The sequence below is a fragment of the Pelodiscus sinensis genome, chromosome 23 (assembly GCF_049634645.1).
Source record: "Pelodiscus sinensis isolate JC-2024 chromosome 23, ASM4963464v1, whole genome shotgun sequence".
Taxonomy (NCBI): Eukaryota; Metazoa; Chordata; order Testudines; family Trionychidae; genus Pelodiscus; species Pelodiscus sinensis.
Window position 1 is genome coordinate 17412167 of NC_134733.1, and position 22797 is coordinate 17434963.

The following is a 22797-nucleotide window of genomic DNA, read 5'->3' on the forward strand; positions in this document are numbered from 1 at the left end:
TGGGAGTTTTGCCATCTTTCAGTCAGAAAAACCTTACATAGGTATAGTACAAATCCCTATAGCTTAAATTCTAGTCACAAATTCATCGCACAACCACATGGCAATAATACCTAGGCCCTATATCGTCCTCTTTATCTACTGATCTCAAAGCACTTTACAAAGGTAACTCTCATGATCCCCATTTTAGAAATAAGAAAACTGAGGGACAAAATGACATGTCCAGGTTCACGCAACAAGTCAGTAGCAGACTTGGGAAAAGAAACAAGCACTACTCATGTTCAGTCCTGTGCTCTGGCCACTGGACTGTCTATCATGTAAAGGTGTTCATTTTCTAGTGCAGCTCTTACTGCTTTAGAGGTGGGGGGGGGAGGGGGGTCAGGAAGCATAGCCCACTGTTTAGGTTTTGGAGTGGTTTTAGGGGGGGAGGAGGAGGAGGAAATTTAATAAAACCTAATACAACTGTTAGGAGTTTTATTTCAATTAAAAGTTTTATTTATTTAAACTCCAACCTCCCAGTGATATTTACAACCCACGCACAGTAGCATCCTGCTAATACACGAGAAGCAAGTGAAACCGACTGGGTTCACTTCAAGCTTGCACCGAAATGCAAAAGCTAAGCCAGTATAAACAATGAGAAGGAAATGTAATTTTAAACATTTCAATTTATCTAAGGGTACTGATGGGAAAAGGGGGGGTGATCTGTTGCCTAACATGGTATCTTTCTGTCCTATACACTGCAGATCAATACAACTGTAAATGAACTGGAATGGATTTTAAAGAAGTACCCATATTCTCAGTAATTCTGTTACTTTCTCCCAGTGTGAGACTGGCAGGTTAGTGCAGTAGCTTCCCCAGGAGAGGTAAACAACTACAGCAACTATTGATCTCTCCAGTAGAGGATAATGCCAATCTGTTTGTCAGACATAAATGAGCTGGGAGAGAAAAGACATTTTTAATTTTCTTCTTTATTTGGGCCCTTCTGGACTTGTGAAATGAGTCCCTAGTCCCAGCTCCCCTCTCAGACTATTTTGCCTTTAGTGTAGCAAATAGATTATCTATGCTGGATAGCTGAAGTGCTCCAAACCAAGGCCTATACTCAAGCCCATTGCTTGCAATGACAACTGGTGATAGTGTTATTAAAACAATCAGTATATTCTAATGCCCCTGATGGAGGATTTAAAATGTTAATTAGAAAGTTATTAAAGCAGAATTAATTATACTGTTTTGAGAATGGAGACGGATCATCCCGGGACTGGTTGCTTGTAAATTGTGTAACTAATGGATGCTGCAGGCTAAAATCTTCAAAACAAACTAACGCGCCAGCCTGCCTTTTATTTGGTTTCCAGAACTGTTTCCATTGCATCTTGGGATCAAGTAGCACCAAAATGCTAACATTTATAAGTTGCTGTAGGAAGCAGTTCGCTTTTTGTTTGCCGCTGTCCCTGGGCAACTGGCTGGTTTTGGAATACTTTACTTGCCAGCAGTTAATTACAGAAGGGATTAAAGAAAAAAATGAAGAGTGGGGACTCGTTCTTAAACTGCACTTTGATGGAAGCAAGTGTTGAAAAAAAGGATACAGTCAGTGGAAACGCTGAACAAATGCCATTCTGCTATTTATTAACATGTCCGAGCCAATCAATGCCATATTCTGTGCTTTTCATCCTCCCAAGCTGCAGGATCTGACAGCAAGGGCTTTAGGTCTGTGTCTGATGTCCTCATTATAGACCAACCTTTCTATGGTTTGAGACCCTTCACTTTTCCTTTCTGCCTTTCCCAACACTTCATTAAAAGGTTCTTTATGCTGCAAGTAAGTTGATTAGGGATCATTCCTCGTAGGTAAAAGTCCCCTACCCCCTGCTGTGCAGAGAGCCAGCACGATTTTCTGCTGGCCTGGAGCACAGATATGAATAGAATTTGTGATTTGTTATTTACAATAATGAACCAAATTCAGTGCAGAAGGCAATGAAGATGCATCGGGGTGGGACTGGCCCTTTGGCAACTGGATCCAAAGAATTCTCCTTTCTACCATCTTGTTTCCTGTTCATTAACCGCAGCACATGGACATCCCAGAATTTACAAGCTGGAGTCTCTGCTTGCATCTGCTTCCAGTACAGGTTAGTTCGAGCTCTTCCCATGTGTTTTTGTTATTAGAGAGAGTGCAGGTGAGCAGGTTTCAGATGCTGTTGGAATTCCTTGGACACTGATGCCAGTTCCTGCCTATAGTTATACACAGACTGCAAGTCCTGGCTGCTCCTCAGCAACTCATTATTCTTGTGGGCTTCATAATGAAACTGGGAGTTCTTCATCTCATACCTGGAAAAGAGAAACAACAGTACTGGACAGTCCCTGAGAGGGGACTAACAATAAAAGGCACAGGGCTTTGGTACCACATCAGTGGTTTTTTTCCCCCAATCATCCCTTGTCCTCTGGACTCTTCCTTCGAGCTCTAAATCTTCCAAACGCCCATCTGAGCTGGGCTAGTGTGAAAGCCATGAAAAAGCTGCATTCATTACCTTTGTATTTGTGAATTTCCACCCAACACACAAACCTATCGGATGCCTGGACCTGAAAAAGAACTAACCTCAACCCCAAATATCTGTGTGCAGAGAATCTTGCCTCTCCAGAGCCCTGCCTTTCTCTCTTGGATATCCTATGACTTCCTGGTGGGATGCACATGGTACTCTGTTCCATCATCCTCTTGTGATGAGACAGATCTGTACATGACACTGGAGGAAAGGAAGTTCATTAAGTCTACAGGAAGCCTCAATGTGCTACTACCTGCCCAGGGTAGGGCCCAATTCAGAAGGATGGTACAGAGCCATCAGGTCACTAATGGACATACAGGACCAAGTGACCCTCAGTCTGGGAAATGCTCTTTAAGAGACTCAGTCATAAAATATTTCTCACTATCTGTCCACGTACTAACAAGGCTGAGGTCCTGGAGTACTTCTGTAATTGTAATTGTGCGTGTACAGACTGGTTTATGGGCTCTAAACTGCAGCAAGGGAGATTTAAGATAGACATTAGGAGAAACTTCCTAACTCTCAGGGTGGTTAAGCACTGGAATAAATTGCCTATGGAAGTTGTGGAATCTCCATCATTGGAGATATTTAAGAGCAGGTTGGATAGACAACTATCAGGGATGATTTAGACAGTGCTTGGTTCTGCCATGAGAGCAGGGAACTAGACTTGATGACCTCTCGAGGTCCCTTTCAGTTCTAGTATTCTATGATTCTATACTTCCCATTACATTAACAGAACACTCTCCCACTTTACAGACACTAACACTACAGCTTTACTCTTTAGCAAATGCTGATTTCCTCCTCCCATGAGCCCCTCTCCTCCGCCCCATCTCTCATGGAGCACAAGAGGAGACGGCTACTTCCATTAGCATCATCAATACTTCATCTGAAGAAGTGGGCTGTGCCCACAAAAGCTCATGACACCATCTACATTTTTTTGCTGTCTCTAAGGTGCTGCAGGACTATTTGGTATTTTTTTCAGGTTTCTGAGTTTGTTAGTTAGCTTTTGCTCCCTCTGCTGGTTGAATAGTAGCTCTTACATTTTCAGTACCTAGTGCCAATCTGCACTCACAAAATGTGCGTGCATGCACAGATCCATTTTGGCTCATAATATGGGGTCCTGCAGAGATAAAGGTCAGAAACCTACGTCCTGAGAAAACTGGCTTGATTTCAGAGAGGGATGATAATATTTCTGAAGCACTCTAGGGAATTGGGAAGTTATTTCCCCACCACACTGTATATGCAGTAGCAGCCATGGAGTTTTAATCTGACCTGGGTTCTTTTTCCCTTGGAGAACCCCAGCGGGCAGCCTACCCATCTGGACTACCCACAAGGTTCAGGATTTGCACTTACCATTTTGGCTTTGGACCCCGAGTTCGCTCCAGTTCTTGCTGCCTCTTTAGTTCTAATAACCATTCCTCCTCCACACGCAGGCGCTCCAGCCTGAGTCGAGTCAGCTCCTTCTGATACGGGGACATTTCGATCAGGGACCTCCCAACAGCACCTTCGGCAAGAGTCTGCAAAAACCTGATTGACCAACAAGAGCAAGCCCTTGCATTTCTAGAACATCTCTTGGCTGGGGAATTCACGGCATTTTATAAACTGTGGCCCAAAGTGAATAGTGAGTTTAGTTGTACAATTTTTGAGCACCTAAATAGATTTTTGAAGGGCTTATGGTGACACCAGCTGGCCCCACCCGGGTAGGCTCTGCAGGGCAGGAGCAGCCCCCGATCCACAGTGGGTGGGGGGCCTGCTCCAGCCCCCATCGGTTAACCGTAATTGCCATTAAGGGTGAGGCTTACTGGATAACAGGGTAAATATTCACATCTCTAGTTCTAGCCCCCTCACCCACAACACACGTGATTTTCCAGATAAAGTGGTAGGGGACATCTGGCTGTATATGGTGATGCGGAACAGAGTGTTGCAAGACTGACATCCCTATTGGACAGAGTTAAAGGTGTGTTGTATTGTGCGCTATTAGTTCAAGCAGAGAGCTGTGTCTGAGAGAAGAAGTAAAAAATGTTATCACTAGCTTTAACTTTTCATTTCCAGGATTCTGTGTAAAGTCTGTTATATATAAAGCAATCTTGGCTCACACACACCATAGGACTTTGTATACTAATACAGCTCTAAAGCACAAGACAACGTGAGGATGACTGCCCTATAACACAGGTAATCATTTGTTAACCCACTTTTCTTAAAACAATAGCATGACAGGGTCAGGATGGAGGACTACAATAGATAGAGAGAAAAGCAGCTCTAAGAGGCAGCAACAGCCCTGATTAATCAGGAGCAGAGGAGATAGGGCTGCTGTAAATCAATTACAGCCAGGTGATCTCACTTGATGCTGTCTTAGAGCCTTTTAAAAGGAAGCCCCCCCACCCCCACAAGGAGGGGGAGGAAGCAGAGTGAGGAGACCAAAGCATACAGGGAGAGAACCAGACAAAATGAGAAAGGTAACCGCAACATTGCCAGAGACAGCAGAGGGGGGAGCTCCAAACACTGGTTTCAGGCCCCCCTTCTCCTGGCAGCCTGAGAATCCAGCTTAGAGCTGGAGAGCACTGTTTTTACAGTGCTGACCCCGGGCAATGCCCTTTCTAGCTGAGGGACAAGAGCTCAAACCCTGCCAAGGGCTAATAGCGTAGTACTGAGACTGCCAGATTAAGGACTGAGTAGGGTGCTGGGACCCAGAAGTGGGGTTACCCTGCCACAATACTTAGCACCTCCAATGACATTGGTGACAGGATCATGTTACATAAAACCATTCTGTGCTAAACAGATTTAAATTGTAGGATTACAGATGTATAAGAGTGATCAGTATTTAGTAAAGCTGTCAAATGATAAAAAATTGATTGTGTAATGAAAAAATTAATTTTGATTGATTACACATTTACTCACAGTGTTAAAGAATAGAATACCATTTATTTAAATGTTTTTGGATGTTTTCTACATTTTCAAATATATTGATTTCAGCCACAACATGGAATACAAAGTGTACAGCACTCACTCTATTTTTTTTTTTTATTACAAATATCTGGACTGTAAAAAACAAAAGAAAGTCCTTTACAATTCACCTAATACAAGTAATGCAGTGCAATCTCTTTAACATGAAAGTTGAACTTAACTGTAGAATTATACAAAAATAACTGCATTCAAAAATAAAACACAGTAAAATGTTACAGCCTACAACTCCACTCTGTCCTACTTCTTGTTCAACCAATTGCTCAGACAAATATTTGCAGGAGATAATGCTGCCTGCTTCTTGTTTAGTGTCACCTGAAAGTGAAAACAGGAATTCGCATGGCACTGTTATAGCCAGCATCGCAATATATTTATGTACCACATGAGATAAAGATTCATGTCCCTTCATGCTTCCACCACTATTCCAGAGGCCATGCATCCATGCTGATGATGGGTTCTGCTAGATAATGATCCAAAGCAGATCATTTTCATCATCAAAGTCACATGTGACCAGCAGAAGTTTAATTTTCTTTTTTGGTGGTTTGGATTCTGTAGTTTCCACATCAGCGTGTTGCTCTTTTTAAGACTTCTGAAAGCATGCTCCACATCTCGTCCCTCCCAGACTTTGGAAGGCACATCAGATTCTTAAATCTTCGGTCAAGTGCCATAGGTATTTTTAGAAATCTTACATCGGTACATTCTTTGACTTTTGTAAAATCTGTAGTGAAAAAGTATTCTTAAAACGAACGTGGGCCGGGTCATCTTCCGAGACTGCTATAACATAGCATATACGGCCAAATGCAGGTAAAACCGAGCATGAGACATACAATTCTTCCCCATGGAATTTAGTCACAATTTTAATGAATGCATCATCAGCATGGAAGTATGTCTTCTAGAATCATGGTTAAAACATGAAGGAACATATGAAAATTTAGAATGTCTATATCATAAATACAGGTTAGACCTCTCTGATCCGGCACCCTCAGGACCTGACCGATCCTGAATGAGGGAATTTGCTGGACATGGGGAGGTCCTCTACTACTGGCCCCCCAGCCTGCCTCCCCTACTCACTGCCAGCCCTGGCCATGTCCCCCTGCTGGGCAGCCATGCTGCTGTGGCCCCGGCAGCCCGGACTGCCATATCCCCAGCCCCGCTACCGGGGCTGCCATGGTTGTGTATACCCAGCCCTAGCCCCATTACCTGGGCTGAAGCGGCTCCTGCATCCACGACCCTGCCGCCACTACCGGGGCTCCAACACCTGTGTATCCCCAGCCCCAGCCCCGTTATTGGGACTGAAGCAGTTGCCGCATCCATGCCCCACCTCCGCTACTAGGGCTGCCATAGCTGCTACTGGGGCTGCTACGGCCCTGACTGAGCTATCGGGGCCACCAGCCCTTTTGTCACTGGGGCTCCCAGTCAGGACTCCCTGGTCCAGAAACATGTTTTGGAGGTCCAACCTGTACCTTGGAATGCTAGCTTAAAAAGTGCCATGTGATTGGGGGTTCTCACTTTCAGGTGACACTGTAAACAAGAAGTAGGAAGCATTATCTCCTGTAAATGTAAACAAACTTGTTTGTCTTAGCAATTGGCTGAACAAAAAGTAGGACAGAATGGACTTGTAGATGCTGAAGTTTTACATTGTTTCAGTTTTGAGTGCAGTTATGTAACCAAAAAAAAAAATCTACAGTTGTAAATTGCACTTTCACGATAAAAAGTCTGCACTACAGCACTTGTATGAAATTAATTGAAAAATACTATTTATTAATCATTTTTACAGTACAAATATTTGTACTAAAATAATGTAAAGTGAGCAGAATACACTTTGTTAAAATAGAATACTAATTGAAATTTATTTTTGTATTTTTTACTTTTTCAAATATTAATTTTAATTACAGCACTGAATGCATAGTGATTAAAACTGTGATTAATCACCACTTAATTTTTAATCATTAATTTTATGAGTTAATCACATAAGTGAACAAGGATTGACAGCCCTAGTATTTAGAAATGATAAGTATGCGTTAGGTATGTAAGTAAATCTGAAATGCAAGATCCATAGGCTGATGCCTGTAAAGTGTCAGCTTAGTCACACTAGTCCACAGGCTGAAAATATGCTTAATGTATATGATCAAAAAGTGTCTCATGCCACAAGATTATGGAAAAAAATGTACAAATGGGTGGTATTGTTAAAAATTAACCGTAAAAGTAATTTTTAACTACAAGATCTCTGGTAGTCACAATGTTCTAAGACAGGCCCTAACCACAGGCTGCACTTTGTGCATCAATGCTAATGGGAATAAAAGAGCTACAAACAACCTATGAAAAATGAGGTGCTTCAATATTCTTAGGGGATACAATACAAATAAGGAAAGTGTGTAGGTGGAGTCAGAATCACAGGATAAATTAGGACTCCTAGACTGGCTAAAATGAGTTCCCTAAAGGAAACTCCAGGAGGCGCCATCCCTCTATGGATGCTCCATAGGCAAGCCATCCACCAGACCATAAGAATATCATTCAAGAGGTAAATATGATTCTGTTTCTATCTTTGTGCGTAGTTTTTATGGAATTTTTATACACATGGATAACTAACTTTAACTGTACCTTTAATAAAACTTGTAACACAGACAAGACCTTGTACTTGTGAATATATGTGTGGTCACTAATCTTGGCCTTTATGTGTAGCTAGTGACTAAATCCAAAGCAAGTAGAAGAGGTGACTTCTGCTCTTTTGAGCTTTAAACTGTAGTCACCAGAGCCAAACCCACAATAGTGTAATACAACATGACTAAATTCACTTTCATTAAAAAAGGCTACAGAGGCAATGTTACATTAAAAGCTACAGTAAAATCCTGACTTAGGTTATTTGTTTTAAAGTAAACACTCCTGGAACTGAGTCCAAATCCATTTAAAGTCTAATGGAAAGACTCTGGATGAAGCCCTAAGGTAACAAATTAAAATGTAGCCTGGGAATAAGACGTATTTTCTTGTGTTTGGTTCACTATTTGGACAAACCAGTGTGGAATATGGACCAAAGTCACATTTGACAGTTATCTAGTAAGATGTGCTAGACTAATGCTGACAGGAAGAACTCATGGAAAGCTTGAATCTCCCCGCAAGCCTGTTCTTACCTTTCGTTAATCTCCTGAGCTGTTGGTGAGGATACGGCAGTGGAGGGCAGACTATAAGGGCTCCAAGAATAGTTCACTGTTCCCCTTGAATTCATCCTGGCTGGAGTACAGGACCTGGCAGCCAGGGCTCCTGGTTTGTATATTCTGGATCGTGATTGTCTGGTTGAAGCCGTTTTCTTTCTGCTGTATCTGGACCTGCCAAAGTTTGGTGGAGGCTGGGCACAGGCATTTGCCTTAGCAGAATTTGGTCTCCAGATGGGTCTAGGTGACTGTGAGCGAGATCTTAGCCAGCGGGTTCTTTTGGGAGCCGGAGAGAATGAACGGGATCGGTTGGTCCCAGAACGATCAAAGGAGAGGGACCTGCCTCTGTCTAAGGGAGACGTGACCCTCTCAGGAGAGCGATCCCGCACTGGGATTTTAGGGGGCAACAACGACCTGACTCCAATCACATGAGGAGCACCGAGCTTCACTGGGAAAGATTCTGTATGTGCAAGATCCAGTGATGGCAAATAGTTCCGACTTGCAATCTCACTCCCCAGGAGCCCTGGCACACGGTTGACCGATGATGTGGAGAATGTTGGAAGGCCTAAGCTTGTTAGTGCCGGATATTCTCCCAGTGGCTTGACTAAATGTCTTGGGTTCAGAAACCACGCTGACTCTGCAGATTGTGTCGGTGAATCTCCAATGTCTGCCTCTCCATAGGACCCATTATTAACTCTTGGCCACATAAAATTGAAGGTGCTTGAGTTGACTGTTGTGCCAGACTCTATGGCATAGTCTTGATCAGGGTCAAAACTCAGACTTGAAGCTAAGCTGTCCACCTGAACTTTAAGTTTCCGCAAACTTTCTTCTAAGTCATCAATGGTGGGACTCGCCTCTATATATGGAGACAAGCTAGTTTCTAGGTGGGAAAAAAATATGTATTTAGGAAATGCTATTAATTATACCAGTAGATTGCTGTATATTATCAGCCGATATTAGCACAGTGCAGAAATAACAATGGTAGTAGAAGTGGGTTGTGCCCACCAAAGCTCATGATACCACCTACATGTTTTGTTAGTCTTTAACGTGCTGCCAGACTACTCGTTGTTTTTTAAGTTTTTCCAGTGATAGTATAGGTACTTCTGTCAAAGAATCTCACAGCACTTCACAAACTAAGCTTCACAGCCCCACAGGGATAGAATTATTCTATGTACTATACATATTGTGTGGTACACAGTTCTACTAGTATGGTGTGGGTGTTGTATAATGTGCTGCAAACAAAAGACAATCAGGGTAAGTATTGAAAATATGAGAACTGACCATAGAACAACCTGGATATGAGAGAGTCATTTTGAGGATTACTATTGGTATTTTGGGATTATCCCCCTTTTAAAGCACTATCCATATCATTATAATTGTGGCATAGAATATGGCCCAATAACTTTACAGCTCTTAGGGATTTTCATGCCAAAGGATCTCAGAGCACTTCATGTGCTGTGGGATGAACCCTGTGAAAACTGACTACTGACTATAGTGTTCACTACTGAGAAAGGTGCCATGATCTCCAGGGAAGTACTAGGGTATAAGCAGTAGGCCCAGTAGTAAGTATTTGCAGGATCAGGGCCTATGAAATACTAGGGTTGCCAGGTGTCCGGTACTGAACCGGACAGTCTGGTATTTGCACCTTCTGTCCGGTAAATAAATCGAAAAAATACCAGACATATAAAATATCCGGTATTTTCTGCTTTTCCTGGCTTGGTGTTTGATGGAAACACGGAGTAGCAGGGGAGCAATTAAAGGGGCTGCAACTGCATTTTTGGCAGCTAGGCAGGATGTTTGGTTTTTTTTCCTCCCTCAACAAAATGTTCCCGGCACTTTTTTTTTTGGGAAGGGGGGGTGGAGTGGGAGGGGAAAGGGTCCGGTACTTTTGGTGAAACCGTCTGGCAACCCTATGAAAACAGCCAAGTTTGTTAGCCCTAGACAGTATAGCTTCATCAGTCCTGATGTTTAGACCACACTCCACAGCACTGCTTCCTGTAAAAAAGCCCCATCATTATTCTTGATATAAAATATAGAACAGGATTAAGTGAGTTAATACTTAACACAATTTTTAAATCCTTTGGTAAAACATATTTGCTCTCATTTTGGATTTAAAAGATCTGTATTTTGTATGTTTATGATAAATACATATAAACACAACAGAGATCCCTTGAACATCAATCTTTTATAGCTTAAATAAAGTGGTCCTTATCCTGATGTGATTCACTGGAACTGGTTGGTTCCATTGGTTTCAATGTACTGATTTACATGAACTTGAAACCTGAATAGGGCCCAGAGTCTTTTCCAGATAAGATATACTGTGTAAAAAGAGAGCCCCCACTGTCAAAGAGATGACTTTATCGTGATTTATCTTATATCCTACCAATTTGTTTTTTAAATAATGAAGTTTCTTCCTCGTTGCTGTGCAGTATCTGGCTCTTTTCCAGCCCTCTCAGGTTTTGGTGGTGAGTAGCAGTAGTTTTCTGGGTGCTGCTAAAGAATTTGTTTGGCTTCTCTCTTTAAAGAAAAAACAACATTTTAGTGTTGAGTGGTTTTTTAAAATTGAATAACAGGTGTTGTATGTGTTTGTGTTACTCTTGAAACTGGTGGAAATGTCCACTGTAGTCTAACTAAGCATAATAGTCTCTATTCAGCTGTGAATTATGTCTAACACAGGCTCCAGCAATAGCAGCCTCCCATGGTGTCTCAGCTCTGAAGTACATGGTTATTGTGGAAACTGAAAGACAGAAGCAGACATGAATTGTTTCCTTTCATTTATATCAAAGTAAATTACTAGGAATTTAATAAGTCAGTGGAGTTGAAATGTTGAAGAACTGATTATTTGAGAGCAGAGTCTGGATCACTCTGAACCTAGAAAGTTTGTTTTTCTTCATGGTTTTAGTTTCTATGCTCTAAATATTTACAGGTATGAGCTGATCAGCAGGTGCTTTATTCGTGAGTTTTTCGTTCCTCTGAAACATTTCATTTGGTCACTAGATCTAGGCTGTCTTTTCCAGTCCTTCTGGAGTAAAACCACCATTGGTTTATCTGGCAAAAGAAACCCTTATCATTATTCATATATCTTTCTCTTTACCTTTTGTTGTCATAAATAAACGGACATTCTGCAGAACCATTTATTTCTCTTTTATAAGGCGATTGACTGTTTCAGGATAAATTAATTTAACATTCTCCACTGTCTCTTGGGAAGCAATGGCATTGCTGGAAACAATCGCTGCAAATCAATTTTCATTAATTCCTCAAATGTGTGAATATGGTACAATATGATGTGTGGAACCATCAGAGCAGAGGGTGGGAAAGCCAGCTGCCTAGATCCAATGCTGTGCCACTGAGCTGCTGTGTGATCTTGGCCAAATCACCTTTCCTCTCTGCACCAGCTTTGTCATTTGTACCTAGCATTTGTTCTGTGAAGCATGTGTAAGAATGAATTCATTAATGCATGCAAAGCACTCCGAGCACCTGGCTTAGAAGGAGCTAGAGAAGGACATTATAAAGCAGGAGAGCCCTGAAGCTCTCACGACAGGGTTCATATCCCCATCCCTCTGGGGGTCGTTTCCTTGGGGCTGATCCCCCCCCCCCTTTGCCTGCTGGGCTCTCTCCCCTGAAGTTCCTGCCCCTTTTCTTTGGGAGGTCAGTATCGCCTCCCCGGGGTCGGGGGGTCCACCTTCTCTTGGGGGGGGGGGTAGCTCTTCCCCAGGGTTCCTGATCGAGGGGCGTCCCTCCCTAGGGCTCCTGCTCCCCTCCCCCCGCCCTGGGGCTCCTCGCCCTGCCTCCGGGGGGTTCGCTCCCGTGGGATTCCTACCCCTTCCCGCCGGCAGGTCACTCCCCCAGTTCTCAGCCCCGCCCCGGTACCTAATGCGGGCTCCGCGGCCCCGCACCCCCAGCGCCTTCTCCGCCATGTCCGGAACCGGCTGCTTTCCCTCCTTAGCGACGCCCCCCAACACTCTCGTTGCTAGGGGGAAGCGCCGGCCTGCTTCCTTCCCGTTTGTCCCTTCTCCCCTCCCATCCTGAACTCGAAGTCCCGCCCCCTCGGCGACCTCGCTAACCAATCGGATGACTCCTCCCAGCCGGCGCGTAGCGTCCCGCTCCAGCATCGAACCAATCGGAAGTCGGGAAGGGGATCCCGTGACCGAGGCGGGGCCTCCTCGAGGGACGTGCTGAGGTCATTCCCAGCGTAGCCAATCCGAAGTTCCACGCCGTGGTGCGGCCCGTTTGCTCTGCTCCAATGGACGCAGGGAGGGCGGCGCCGCGCCTGCGCGGCGGAAGCGGCGGCGGCTCCGCGTGTGGCTGGCTCCCGGCGGCGGTGGCGCGGGCACCATGTCGTGGCTGTTCGGGCTGAACCGGGGCTCTCCCCCCGCGACGGGGGACGCGGGGCCGGGCGGGGCAGGCCTGGCCCTGCCGCCCCCTCCCTCCGCCGGGGGCCCCGCAGCGGGCGACGGGGCCGGGGACCGGCACACGCCCAAGGACAAATGGAGCAACTTTGACCCCACCGGGCTGGAGCGGGCGGCCAAGGCGGCCCGGGAGCTGGAGGCGTCCCGTGAGTCGGGGGGGGGGGGGGGGGTACTTGGGGTTGAGGCGCGGGGGGGCTGATGGTTACCAGGGTAATGCCGCATGGCAGGGCCGGGGTCTCGCTGGCCGGGGGGTGATGCCTGGGCTCGGGGGCGGGCGCCCGGCTGGGGACTCCCGGCCAGGTTGGGGGGGAGGCGCTGGGCCGCAGGCTGCTGCCCTGAGGCGGGTGCTGGTGACGGGTGCAGCGTGGAGCTGACTTTATTCTGAGCGTCAGTTGCCCAAACGCCAGGCCCCAGCTGGTCCCGCATTAACACGGGTCCTGATGGCCGCGGGGGGGGGCGAGGTGACTTGGCGTCATGGTGCCCATCGCGCGCTACTGGCGACAGCCTAAAACTCGCCGCTCCGGAGCCTCTGAGTCTGGGCCCGAGGCTGGCACCGCGCTGGCCGCTTCGCAGGGTCGCCCAGTTCATGTGTCTCCTTGCCTTGGCGAGACCTTTTCTGTGGCGGGGCAGCAGCCCTGTCCTGGTGACCCTGCCCGTGCTTTGTGACCGTTGGGGTTCACGAGAGTTCTGTTGATGGAAGCTGGTTTATTGAAAGTTGGGCTGAACCCCTCTCCCTCCCCGCCAATGAATTTACACAAGCTACCTGCCATTTGCTGCTAATAACTTTGTGCGACCTTTGACCTGCATCGGTTTCAGATTTGTGACCTAGAAGTGACTGACTCTGTCTCCTGTGTCCAGTCCTCCCCCCGCTTCTATTCATACATTTGGTTCAGAGTCTCATTATGATAAAGAGTAAATTACCAAATTATAATGCATACATTTTTGAGCACTTAAATATTCCTTTCTTTTGGGGAGTAAAAGAGTGGGGAGTATTTGAGGGTGATGAAGGTTCCTGGCCTGAAGTGAGGGGACTCAACAGTTTTGAAGAACATAACACACAAAACACATTTCTTGAAAGCTTTAAACACTCGGTAGTTTCTTTAAAGCAGGGGTCAGAAACCGTTTTTGGATAGGGGGCCACTGACTGCAAGAAAAATCAGTCCTGGGCCACACAAGTGAGAAGCAAGCACACACCAAAAAAAAAAAAAAAAAACCCATTTATGCGGCCCCCAACTGAGAAGCAGAAAGACATTCCCCACTAAGGGGGCCCAGGCTATGGATTTTGTGGGGGCCCATGGGCTCTAGGGTGGGGCTGGGCCAAAAATGAGGGGTTCAGTGTGTGGAGGGGTTTGCCAGGAAGCATTCTTGGGTGTGGGGTCTGGGTGGGAGAGAGAGTGCAGGAGTGGGCTGGGGATGAGGGGGTCTGGGTAAGTGAAGGTGCAGGGTTTGGATGATGATGTACTTACCCAATGCAGCTATCTGGGGACACACATTGCTCTGTGTCACAGGCACTGTCTCCTGCTGCTCCTATTGACCACAAACACAGGCAGTTGGAGCAATAGGGGCAAAAGCCTCCAGTCAGCGCTTTGCTGTGCCAGCATGGGGAAGGGATAGGCAGTACAACTCCAGCCTGCAAGGCATGGGACTCCCCCACAGTGGGAAGCTGGCTCTCTAGCCCCACATGGGGAGTTGCAGGAGGGCCATGGGGCTGAGTGCCAGTGCAGGCTCCTCAATGGTGGAGGGGAGCCTCAGGGCCGGATTTGATCCCTGGGCTTTAGATTCCCTGCCTGTGCTTCAAAAATAGTTGCATCTGTTAGCTGCTTTCAGGCAGCTATTGCACATGATTACATCAAACAATTACTCACTGCCCTTTTGACTTGGCATCATGTGACTAGTGCCTGGACTGTAAGTTTTGTGGGTAAAGAGCTGAGTTTCTAGAGCCAAAAATGACATCTTTCACGGGCGCTGTTTGCTTAGAAAAATAGGATCAAGTTCTACAGGAACAAGTTCTTAAACAACATTATTATTTCAGGCCATGCAAAAGAGGCTCTTAATCTTGCTCAGCTGCAGGAACAGACATTGCAACTGGAGCAGCAGTCCAAAGTTAAGGTACGTTAAGCCTTGGGATCAGATTCATGCCTGCTACATCTCTCCTCATATCCTTGGATGAGTTTGGCCATCAATTGTCTAGCAATCTGCTTAGGATCGTTTCACTACTACTTGTGCGGAGAAGTTCACTTTTAGCACACTGCTTTTCCCAGCATTTTCATTACTTATCATTTATTTTTAAAAAAGAGTCTGGAAATGCAGCGTTGCAGCTGGACTAACTTCTGCTCTTTTACAGGGTTTGTGTCCATGTTAAGAACTTGTGGTATTTTGTGGCTGCTGTGGTAGTCCCCAGAGTTTCATTTAGCCACAATGGCAATAGATACATATATTTTCTCAGTGCCTCATTTGTGGTATCTGAGCCTCAAGTATGGTTAGGGTAACCATATTCCTCTATGCTGAATACAGGACACCTGGTAAAATTACTCATATTCAAGTCAGTGGCAATCAAACATTCAGAACTATGCAGTACAAACACAAATTAACATCAAGTTGACTGAGCCCCTATTAAAAAGAAATCCTGTGTCGCTTGGGTCTCTGTTTACCTTCTTATTTTTAAAGGTTTGCACAGGCAGCGGTGATGTGGGCTCACACACTTTTACACCTCTCACATGGGGATAGGGCTGACTGACTTGCCCCAACCGCCCCCCGCCCAGTGCTCCCCACCCACCATGCCTGGCTGGACCCCTGAGAGGGACTCACTTCTCCTGGTACCTGGCTCTGGGGTCGTCATGGGCAGGGCTCGCCGAACAGCGGCGAGCCCTGCTCACCAGCCGCACTGTCCGGCGATCTGCGCATGCGCACATCGCCCGAACCCGGCTCTTCCAGGTTACAATCTACTCGTCCGTGGCGAGTAGATTGTATTATTTGTCGAACCCTGTTCATGGGTAACACGGGGGGCGCACAGGGCCCTCCCCCCATTCAAATTTCTGTCAGAGTTCATGCCAAAATGTGACAGATACTTAAATGTGTGGAAGGGAGGGGATGGGATCTGCTTCCAGCCTGGGGGGGCAGAGAGTAGGGATGACCTAGCTTGTATTTTGCAGAGGTCATCTTTTCCCTCCTCCACCCTCCCTCACTGCTTCCCTGTGGCTAGAAGCGTCTTGCCCCTTCCTGCTTGTACAGTGTAGAAAGGCGGTTAATACATCCATGCTGCTGCTGGCCACTGACATAACCCAGCTGCCTCCTGTCCCCTGCCTACAGCGGGGCAGGAGGGGGATAAACCCTAGGATGCATTGTGCACCAGGGAACTTGACTGCAGAGGCTTCAGCGAACCGGGCCAGAGAGATGGCTCTGGTGGGACAGAGCGTGAAGAGGGTGCTAAGCATCATTGCAGGGAGAGAGTCAGAGGGGGTGCTATGCAGCATTTGCTATGCAGGGTTTTGGTGCGAATAGGCTGGAAAGGGCTTCCTTCTTGCCATTCCAGAGCTTGGCTAACGGCAGAGTGACATTTTTGTGCCAGTGCTGTGTGGAGCTTTGCTAGCTTCCTGGCTGAAGGGGCTGAGCTTTCCCCAAGCACCAGCCCAACAAGAGTCAGCGGGGGAAGGAGGGAGCCTGACACCCAGGCTGTTGATGAGCTTGAATGATCCAACCTGGGGCTGGTTCACCATGCAGCACTGGGAGCAGACCTACTCCACTGGAGCATTGGTATGGGGGCATGGGTGAAGGATACATCAGGAAGGGGACAATGAGAGGGAGAGCATGTATAGGGTTGATGAGTGGGCAGCTGAGGCAACGCGTAACCAGCCACCCAAGCAAATAGCCTGTGGGCGTGAGCCTTCTGGCCAAGAGTCTGCTCGCAGCAGGGACTGCACTGTCGGACCAGTAAGGAGTCGCGCCGGCCATGCATGTCGCAGCTTTGCCTGACCACCAGCCTTGCCACTCAACACCCCTTCCCGAACTCACCGTTGATGGGTGGCCAGCCTGACAAGCAAGGATCTGCTCAGCAGTAGGACCCATCAGTACTGATGGGAGGAGAGAAACAAACTACCCCACAATTTGCCCATTTTTAAGAAAAAGGGTCCCCTGCAGGAGGGTTTAAATATGGGACTGTCCCTTTAAAAATGGGGCATCTGGTCATCTCAATATGGCATGTGCATGTGACATTTTGCAAAATGCAAAATCAGAAAAGACCAGGCATCTTAACTCCGGGCTTGTCTAGACTACATCCCTCTTTCAAAAGAGGGATGTAAATGAGCCTGATCGAAAGAGCAAATGAAGCGTGGATTTAAGTATCCTGTGCTTCGTTTGCGTATTCACGTCCGATCGCTGTTTCGAAAAAGGGTATTTCGAAATTGAAACCAGAGTCTAGATGCGGTTCTTTCAGGGGGGATAAAACCCCTTTTTCAAAAGATCCTGTACTCCTGAAAAAATGAGTACTGGATCTTTCGAAAAAGGGTTTTTTTTGTTTGTTTGTTTGTTTTCAAAAGAACAGCAGCTAGACTGTGGTTTCACATTTGAAATACCCTTTTTCAAAACAATGATCGGACATGAATATGCAAATGAAGCACGGAATATTTAAATCCGTGCTTCATTTGCACTTTCAATCTGCCTAATCTACATCCTTCTTTTCGAAAGATCACCCCACCAAGGAACAGAAACTTACTAGAAGGACTATTCTGAAGAATGTCATAGTTTGTAGCCTTCTAGAGGCTTTTGTGTTCAGCTGACGTCTTTCTCATAGGAATATGAAGCGGCCATTGAGCAGCTAAAGAATGACCAGATCCGAGTACAAGCAGAGGAGAGAAGAAAAACGCTAAATGAAGAAACCAGACAGCATCAAGCGGTAAGGAAACTGGGGGAAGCCAGCAGATCTGATGGCTGGCTTGTTTCCCATTCCAGCTAGCAAAACACCATGATAGGCTTCTGCAGTTACAACAGTTGTTCTCCACCTGGGGGTTGCTGTCCTTAAGGGGAGTGCATCCCCAATTGAATCTGCCTCATTCCCCAGTTCTGGCATTCCATTGATGCTGGTTTGCCTCATCACTTGTAGCAGTCTCTCAGACATCCTGGAGAATCAAGTAAATTATACCAGTTACTAGGCTCTGCCTTTGAATCATCTTTAAGTGCTGCAGTACATGGTGTAAAAGTTCTGGGGTGCATTGTAGCTTGCATGTACCCCAGGACAAAAAACAACGGGCTTAACTTGCAGCAAGGGAGGTTTAGGTTGGACATTAGGAGAAACTTCCAGTTAGAGTGGTTAAGCACTGGAATAAATTGCCTAGGAAGATTGTAGAATCTCCATCAGTGGAGATATTTAAGAGGAGGTTGGATAGACACCTATCAGGGATGATCTGGATAGTGCTTGGTCCTTATATGAGGGCAGGAGACTGGACTCAATGACCTCTCAAGGTCCCTTCGAGTTCTAGGATTCTATGTACACATCATGGTAAGAGAAGAATTGAAAACTGTTGGCTTATATAGCATGTCTGTAGTCTGGACAATGAAATGAATCCAAAGTTACTTGGAGTGCCACCTCAGGTTGCCTCTAATTTTCCCTGCTTCTCAAGTTTTCCGGAATTTAACCCCGTAGAAAGAACTCAGGAAGTTACCATCTTGAAAAGAAAAATCAAATTCTGGGTTATTAATTGGCTGCTGTACTTTTTGATGGGGTACATGAGGGGTTATAACCGGGAAAATGCAGTTCAGCTTTTATTCTTATTGCTGACAGACTGACGTTAAGGTACAACATCCTTGCCATTTGCTGAGAACGTGCTTTATCCATGGGAAAAGCAAAGATTTCCAGATGCTTTGAAGCATTCGTCACTAGCCCTGTATTTTCATTTATCATAACTTCAAATCCCCGCTGCCATACACCTTCAGCTTTTTTTGCCACTGGTCTAGGACTGACTGTCTCACACCTTGGCAGTGTTGTTTTTCAGATGCTGATCTTCTTCACTTTGTTTTCTCCAAGCCTCGTTACTGATTTGAGCAGGGATACAAGAATAACCTTAATGTTTGTGCATTTTCTCTTTTCTTTTTTGAAGAGGGCCCAATATCAGGACAAGCTGGCAAGACAGCGCTACGAAGAGCAGCTGCGACAGCAGGTAAGATATTTTGTCTTATAAAACTGCTGAGAGCCTAGATGATCCATATTAACTTCACCTGGAGCAATGATGCTCAATCCTCATGACCTAATGACTGATGCTATTCACCACTATGATGCGAGGGCTTCGTTTTTTTGCACAGCCTCAGGGTTTTTGCATTCCCAGCCTAGCAGGCTTCAGTGTGACGCAAAAGAAACTGACAGCAAATATCGCAAAGAAGCAAGAAATAGCTGGGAGAGCATGAGATCCTGAATATGAGTCTTGGTGATGGGGTGGTGGGTTCATAGGAAGAACATATTTAATTCTAAGGATTGTTTTGTTTTTTTTCTTTCCCCAGAATGTTTGTAATGTTTTGGTCTGCATGTGTTTTAGGTTGATTGGTGACCTTAAAACAGCTAGTGTGTGTGAAAACTACAAACAGTTTTCCATTTTTCTGTTTTGCCTTTTCTCACAACCTAAATCTTCTTTTGTTGTGATCTCTTCTTTGTAGCAACTCCTTAATGAGGAGAACTTGAGGAAGCAGGAAGAATCTGTGCAGAAGCAGGAAGCAATGAGGCGAGGTAACGTTAAATTTCAGTTTTCCCTTTGGGGTTGGGATTTAATTGGCTCTGCGGAGCAAACACTGAACTGCATTTGGAGTGCAAGTACGTACTCGCTGGTATGTCATCCAAAGGTTCAAAATGCAGTGTCTGTAAGTAGCAGCTAGATCATGGCTAGTTTTCAGGTTTGTCTACATGAATGTGTAGTTCACAACCAGCTGAGATGTTACTCGACCTTCACTAGCCTACTGCAAGCTAACTGTCCTTGTGTACCCTGCTAACACACATGAACAGTTCCCTAGTGCATTTTGATCCACTCCTGTTTCAAAGCAGAGTAGATCAAAGTGCACTTATGGCACTGTAAAGGCTTGTTGGCAGTGTCTGCGCAGACAGTGCAGGGTAGATTTGCATCCCACCTTGCTGTGAACTATGGAAACCTCTAGATAAGCCCTTAGAGCATGGGTTTCCAAATTGGGGGGGCGTGAAGAAATTCCAGGGTGGGTGCAAGGTGACCCAGCCTCCTCCCCACCCTCCAATCAAATTTTGCTGCCCCAGTCAGTTCTTTTTTTGCTCAAGTTTTGCTGCTACTTGGAGGCGGGGGAGGGGATGAGGGTTTTTCAAAGATCAAAAAGGAGGCGTGATGCCGAAAAGTTTGGGAACCACTGCCTTAGAGTTACTGGTGTCTGCAGCTCCTTTCTGGGAAAGGCTAAACTTGACTATAGAGAACATTTGTTTAAATGAAACACTCGACTGTGGCCTCCAGTGGCTGAACACTGGACTAGACCAAGAAAGGTTGGTGTATTACAGTGATTCTCAACCTTTTTTATAAAGTACTCCTTTTTCAAAATAATAATAATTATAAACAGGGCTTGACAAATAATGTAATCTACTTGCTCATGGCGAGTAGATTACAACCCGGAAGAGCCAGCGCAGAACGATCTGCACATGTGCAGAACGCAGAACCGCGTGGCTGGCGAGTGGGGCTCGCCGCCACTTGGCGAGCCCTGATTATAAATACCCCCAGTACCTACAGTTTTCAGACATACACAATTTTTCCTACCATTGCAACACATTTGTTTAAACAACTTAATTGTAGCCAGGCTGGTGGTGAAATTTTTGGGTATAAAAAGTACAAAAATAATACAGTGCTATAAAAATTAAAACCAATTCAATTTTCTCCAAATGTCAGTTGTTGACGTACCCCCTAGATGTCTCGCATACCCCTAAGGATATCCGTACCACTGATTGAGAAACACTGGTCTAGTCTAGTATGTATTTGAGAGAATCTGTGTGTTTGTTCAAGAACTCTTCCTAAACTATAAGAACTAGGACCACCAGATTCGGTGTACAGTTTCCTTATACCATAACTTAAAGCAAGGGCAGTGTTTGATTATACCAGGAAAATGGGATGTGCCTGGAATGAGATTTCTGTGGTTTTCTGAGAAGCAAAGTGAAAATGACCAGGCAGGTGAAAGGAGCTGGCTGGGGGACCCCATCACCTGTCTGAAATGGCTTGAGCCTCCCATTCCCCCAGTTGCCTGTAGGAGAAGGCAAAAGGGTCTGAAGCTTTCTCCTCCCTGTCTCCCACATTCATGCGGGAAAATTGTTGGCTGTTCCCCTTCGTTAGGGAGCAAAGGGAAAGTGCACAGTTGGCTGCATTCCTCGCTCTGGCTGGGGAGCGCAGGGGGCAGACGAATCTGGACCTGCCCCAGTCGGGGGGGAACACACCCCTCCCCCAGCCATGCCTGCTGGAGCTGCAGTGGCCATAGAGAGGCGCTTCTCCCCTGGCTCCAAGCTGCTGCAGTGAGAGGGCTGGGGTAGTCCTCTCTCCTAGGGGCAGCCTGCCTAGTCAACTCCTCCTCCCCAGCCCCACCCCAGAGCAGTGATTGAAATGAAACATGTACGATTTCATTTTACTTTAAAAAAAAAAAAAATTAATTGTATTAAGGACCTGAGCAAAACCGGGTAAATCTTCTAGTAATATTGTAGCACCACCAGCTTTCCCATCCTCAGGATGTAATCAGGAACCATTGAGATCAATATGGTGTTTGGCTAGGACTTCACTGGGCATTAATACTTGAAATCCAGTGTTGATTTTAAGTATCTTGTTTGCCTGTCCTGCTTGTGCACTGGCTTTCTCTCAGAAATCAGTGGTGGAAAGGATCTGTAAAGTCATCCGGTTCCCTTTGCTTCCCTGGAGCACTGTATCTCCCCTCTAATGTATCCTCTAGTGTTTTGTCTCCTATTTTAAGTATCTCGATGGGCCTTGTTAGGAGATTTGTTTCAGAATTAGGGATGGTAGGATTCGATTTGAATTGAAAACAAGGGATGCTAAATTTTGATGAATTAACTAATCGAACAGTGGATGGGATTTCCATCAACTTTTCAATTATTCGATAAGAACTAGCGGGTTCGTCTTTGAAATGTACAAGAGTCCCAGTGGGGACTCTTGTGAATTTCAAAGTTGAAACACCGCATGGAGCCTTGGGCCAGCAGGGAGTCCTGCTCACTCCAGGCTCCATGGGGTGCTTCCTCTTTGAAATGTACAAGGGGGACTCTTGTACATTCAAAGTTTAAAATGCCATGTGGAGTAGATTTCAAAGTTGGAACGCCGCCCTTCCCCCCCCGCACCCCCCCAGCACCCGCTCCTCTTCCTTCCCCCCTCCCCCCGCTGCCTCTTTGTGATAGAGGCCGCAAGGGGGGAAGCAACTAGTCGACTAGAGTGTCGACTATGCAGTAAGCTTTGCTACTGGATAGTCAATTAGTCGCTTACATCCCTATGGATAACTGTTGGCCAGTGTTGATTTCAGGTAACATGCTGAAATCAGCACAAAAAAAAAATCAGCTGGTGACCATTGTTGGGTGTGCGGCCTCCCCCTTGTACCTACAGGGGCTGGATGTCAGTAGCCCTGCAGCAGGTCAGGGATCCCTCTGTGCCATCACTGGCGCTGCCTGTGCCCTCACTCCCATGACAGCAGGTAGGCAGACGGCTTCCAGTGCTATTCAGCCCCACAGTGGCCTCCCCCGTGCCAGGGTTTGTCATTCTCACAGTCCTGGACAGGGTC

At 46.0% G+C, this 22797-nt stretch overlaps 2 protein-coding genes across 5 annotated transcripts in view; one reads left to right on the forward strand and one right to left on the reverse strand.

The window, feature by feature from the left end:
- Positions 1 to 469: 469 nt before the first annotated feature.
- On the reverse strand, positions 470 to 12661 carry LOC102451115 (uncharacterized). 4 transcript variants are annotated; one of them, XR_012897299.1, is made up of 7 exons: positions 12503 to 12661; positions 11557 to 11680; positions 11016 to 11149; positions 8612 to 9512; positions 3876 to 4049; positions 2582 to 2726; positions 470 to 2313 (listed from the first exon to the last, which is right to left on the reverse strand). XR_012897299.1 is itself a non-coding variant. In XM_075906423.1 (6 exons), exons 2-6 carry the CDS (start codon positions 11670 to 11672, stop codon positions 2148 to 2150), a joined length of 1491 nt encoding a protein of 496 aa, XP_075762538.1. In that variant the 5' UTR covers positions 11673 to 11680; positions 12503 to 12660; the 3' UTR covers positions 470 to 2147. The 4 variants fall into 4 exon arrangements, 3 of the variants coding, with proteins under 3 accessions (XP_075762538.1, XP_006124723.2, XP_025041241.2); XM_075906423.1 differs by lacking the exon at positions 2582 to 2726 and having other exon boundaries at positions 12503 to 12660; XM_006124661.3 differs by lacking the exons at positions 2582 to 2726; positions 11557 to 11680 and having other exon boundaries at positions 12503 to 12660.
- A 202-nt stretch (positions 12662 to 12863) lies between these two features.
- LOC102462273 (ATPase family AAA domain containing 3A) overlaps positions 12864 to 22797 on the forward strand; it is a 75662-nt gene continuing 65728 nt past the window's right edge. Inside the window, exons 1-5 of the mRNA XM_075906421.1 lie at positions 12864 to 13187; positions 15074 to 15150; positions 17831 to 17932; positions 19134 to 19193; positions 19684 to 19753. Of these exons, the coding sequence (XP_075762536.1) occupies positions 12968 to 13187; positions 15074 to 15150; positions 17831 to 17932; positions 19134 to 19193; positions 19684 to 19753 (529 nt within the window). The 5' untranslated portion in view covers positions 12864 to 12967. The remainder of the gene's footprint in view (positions 13188 to 15073; positions 15151 to 17830; positions 17933 to 19133; positions 19194 to 19683; positions 19754 to 22797) is intronic.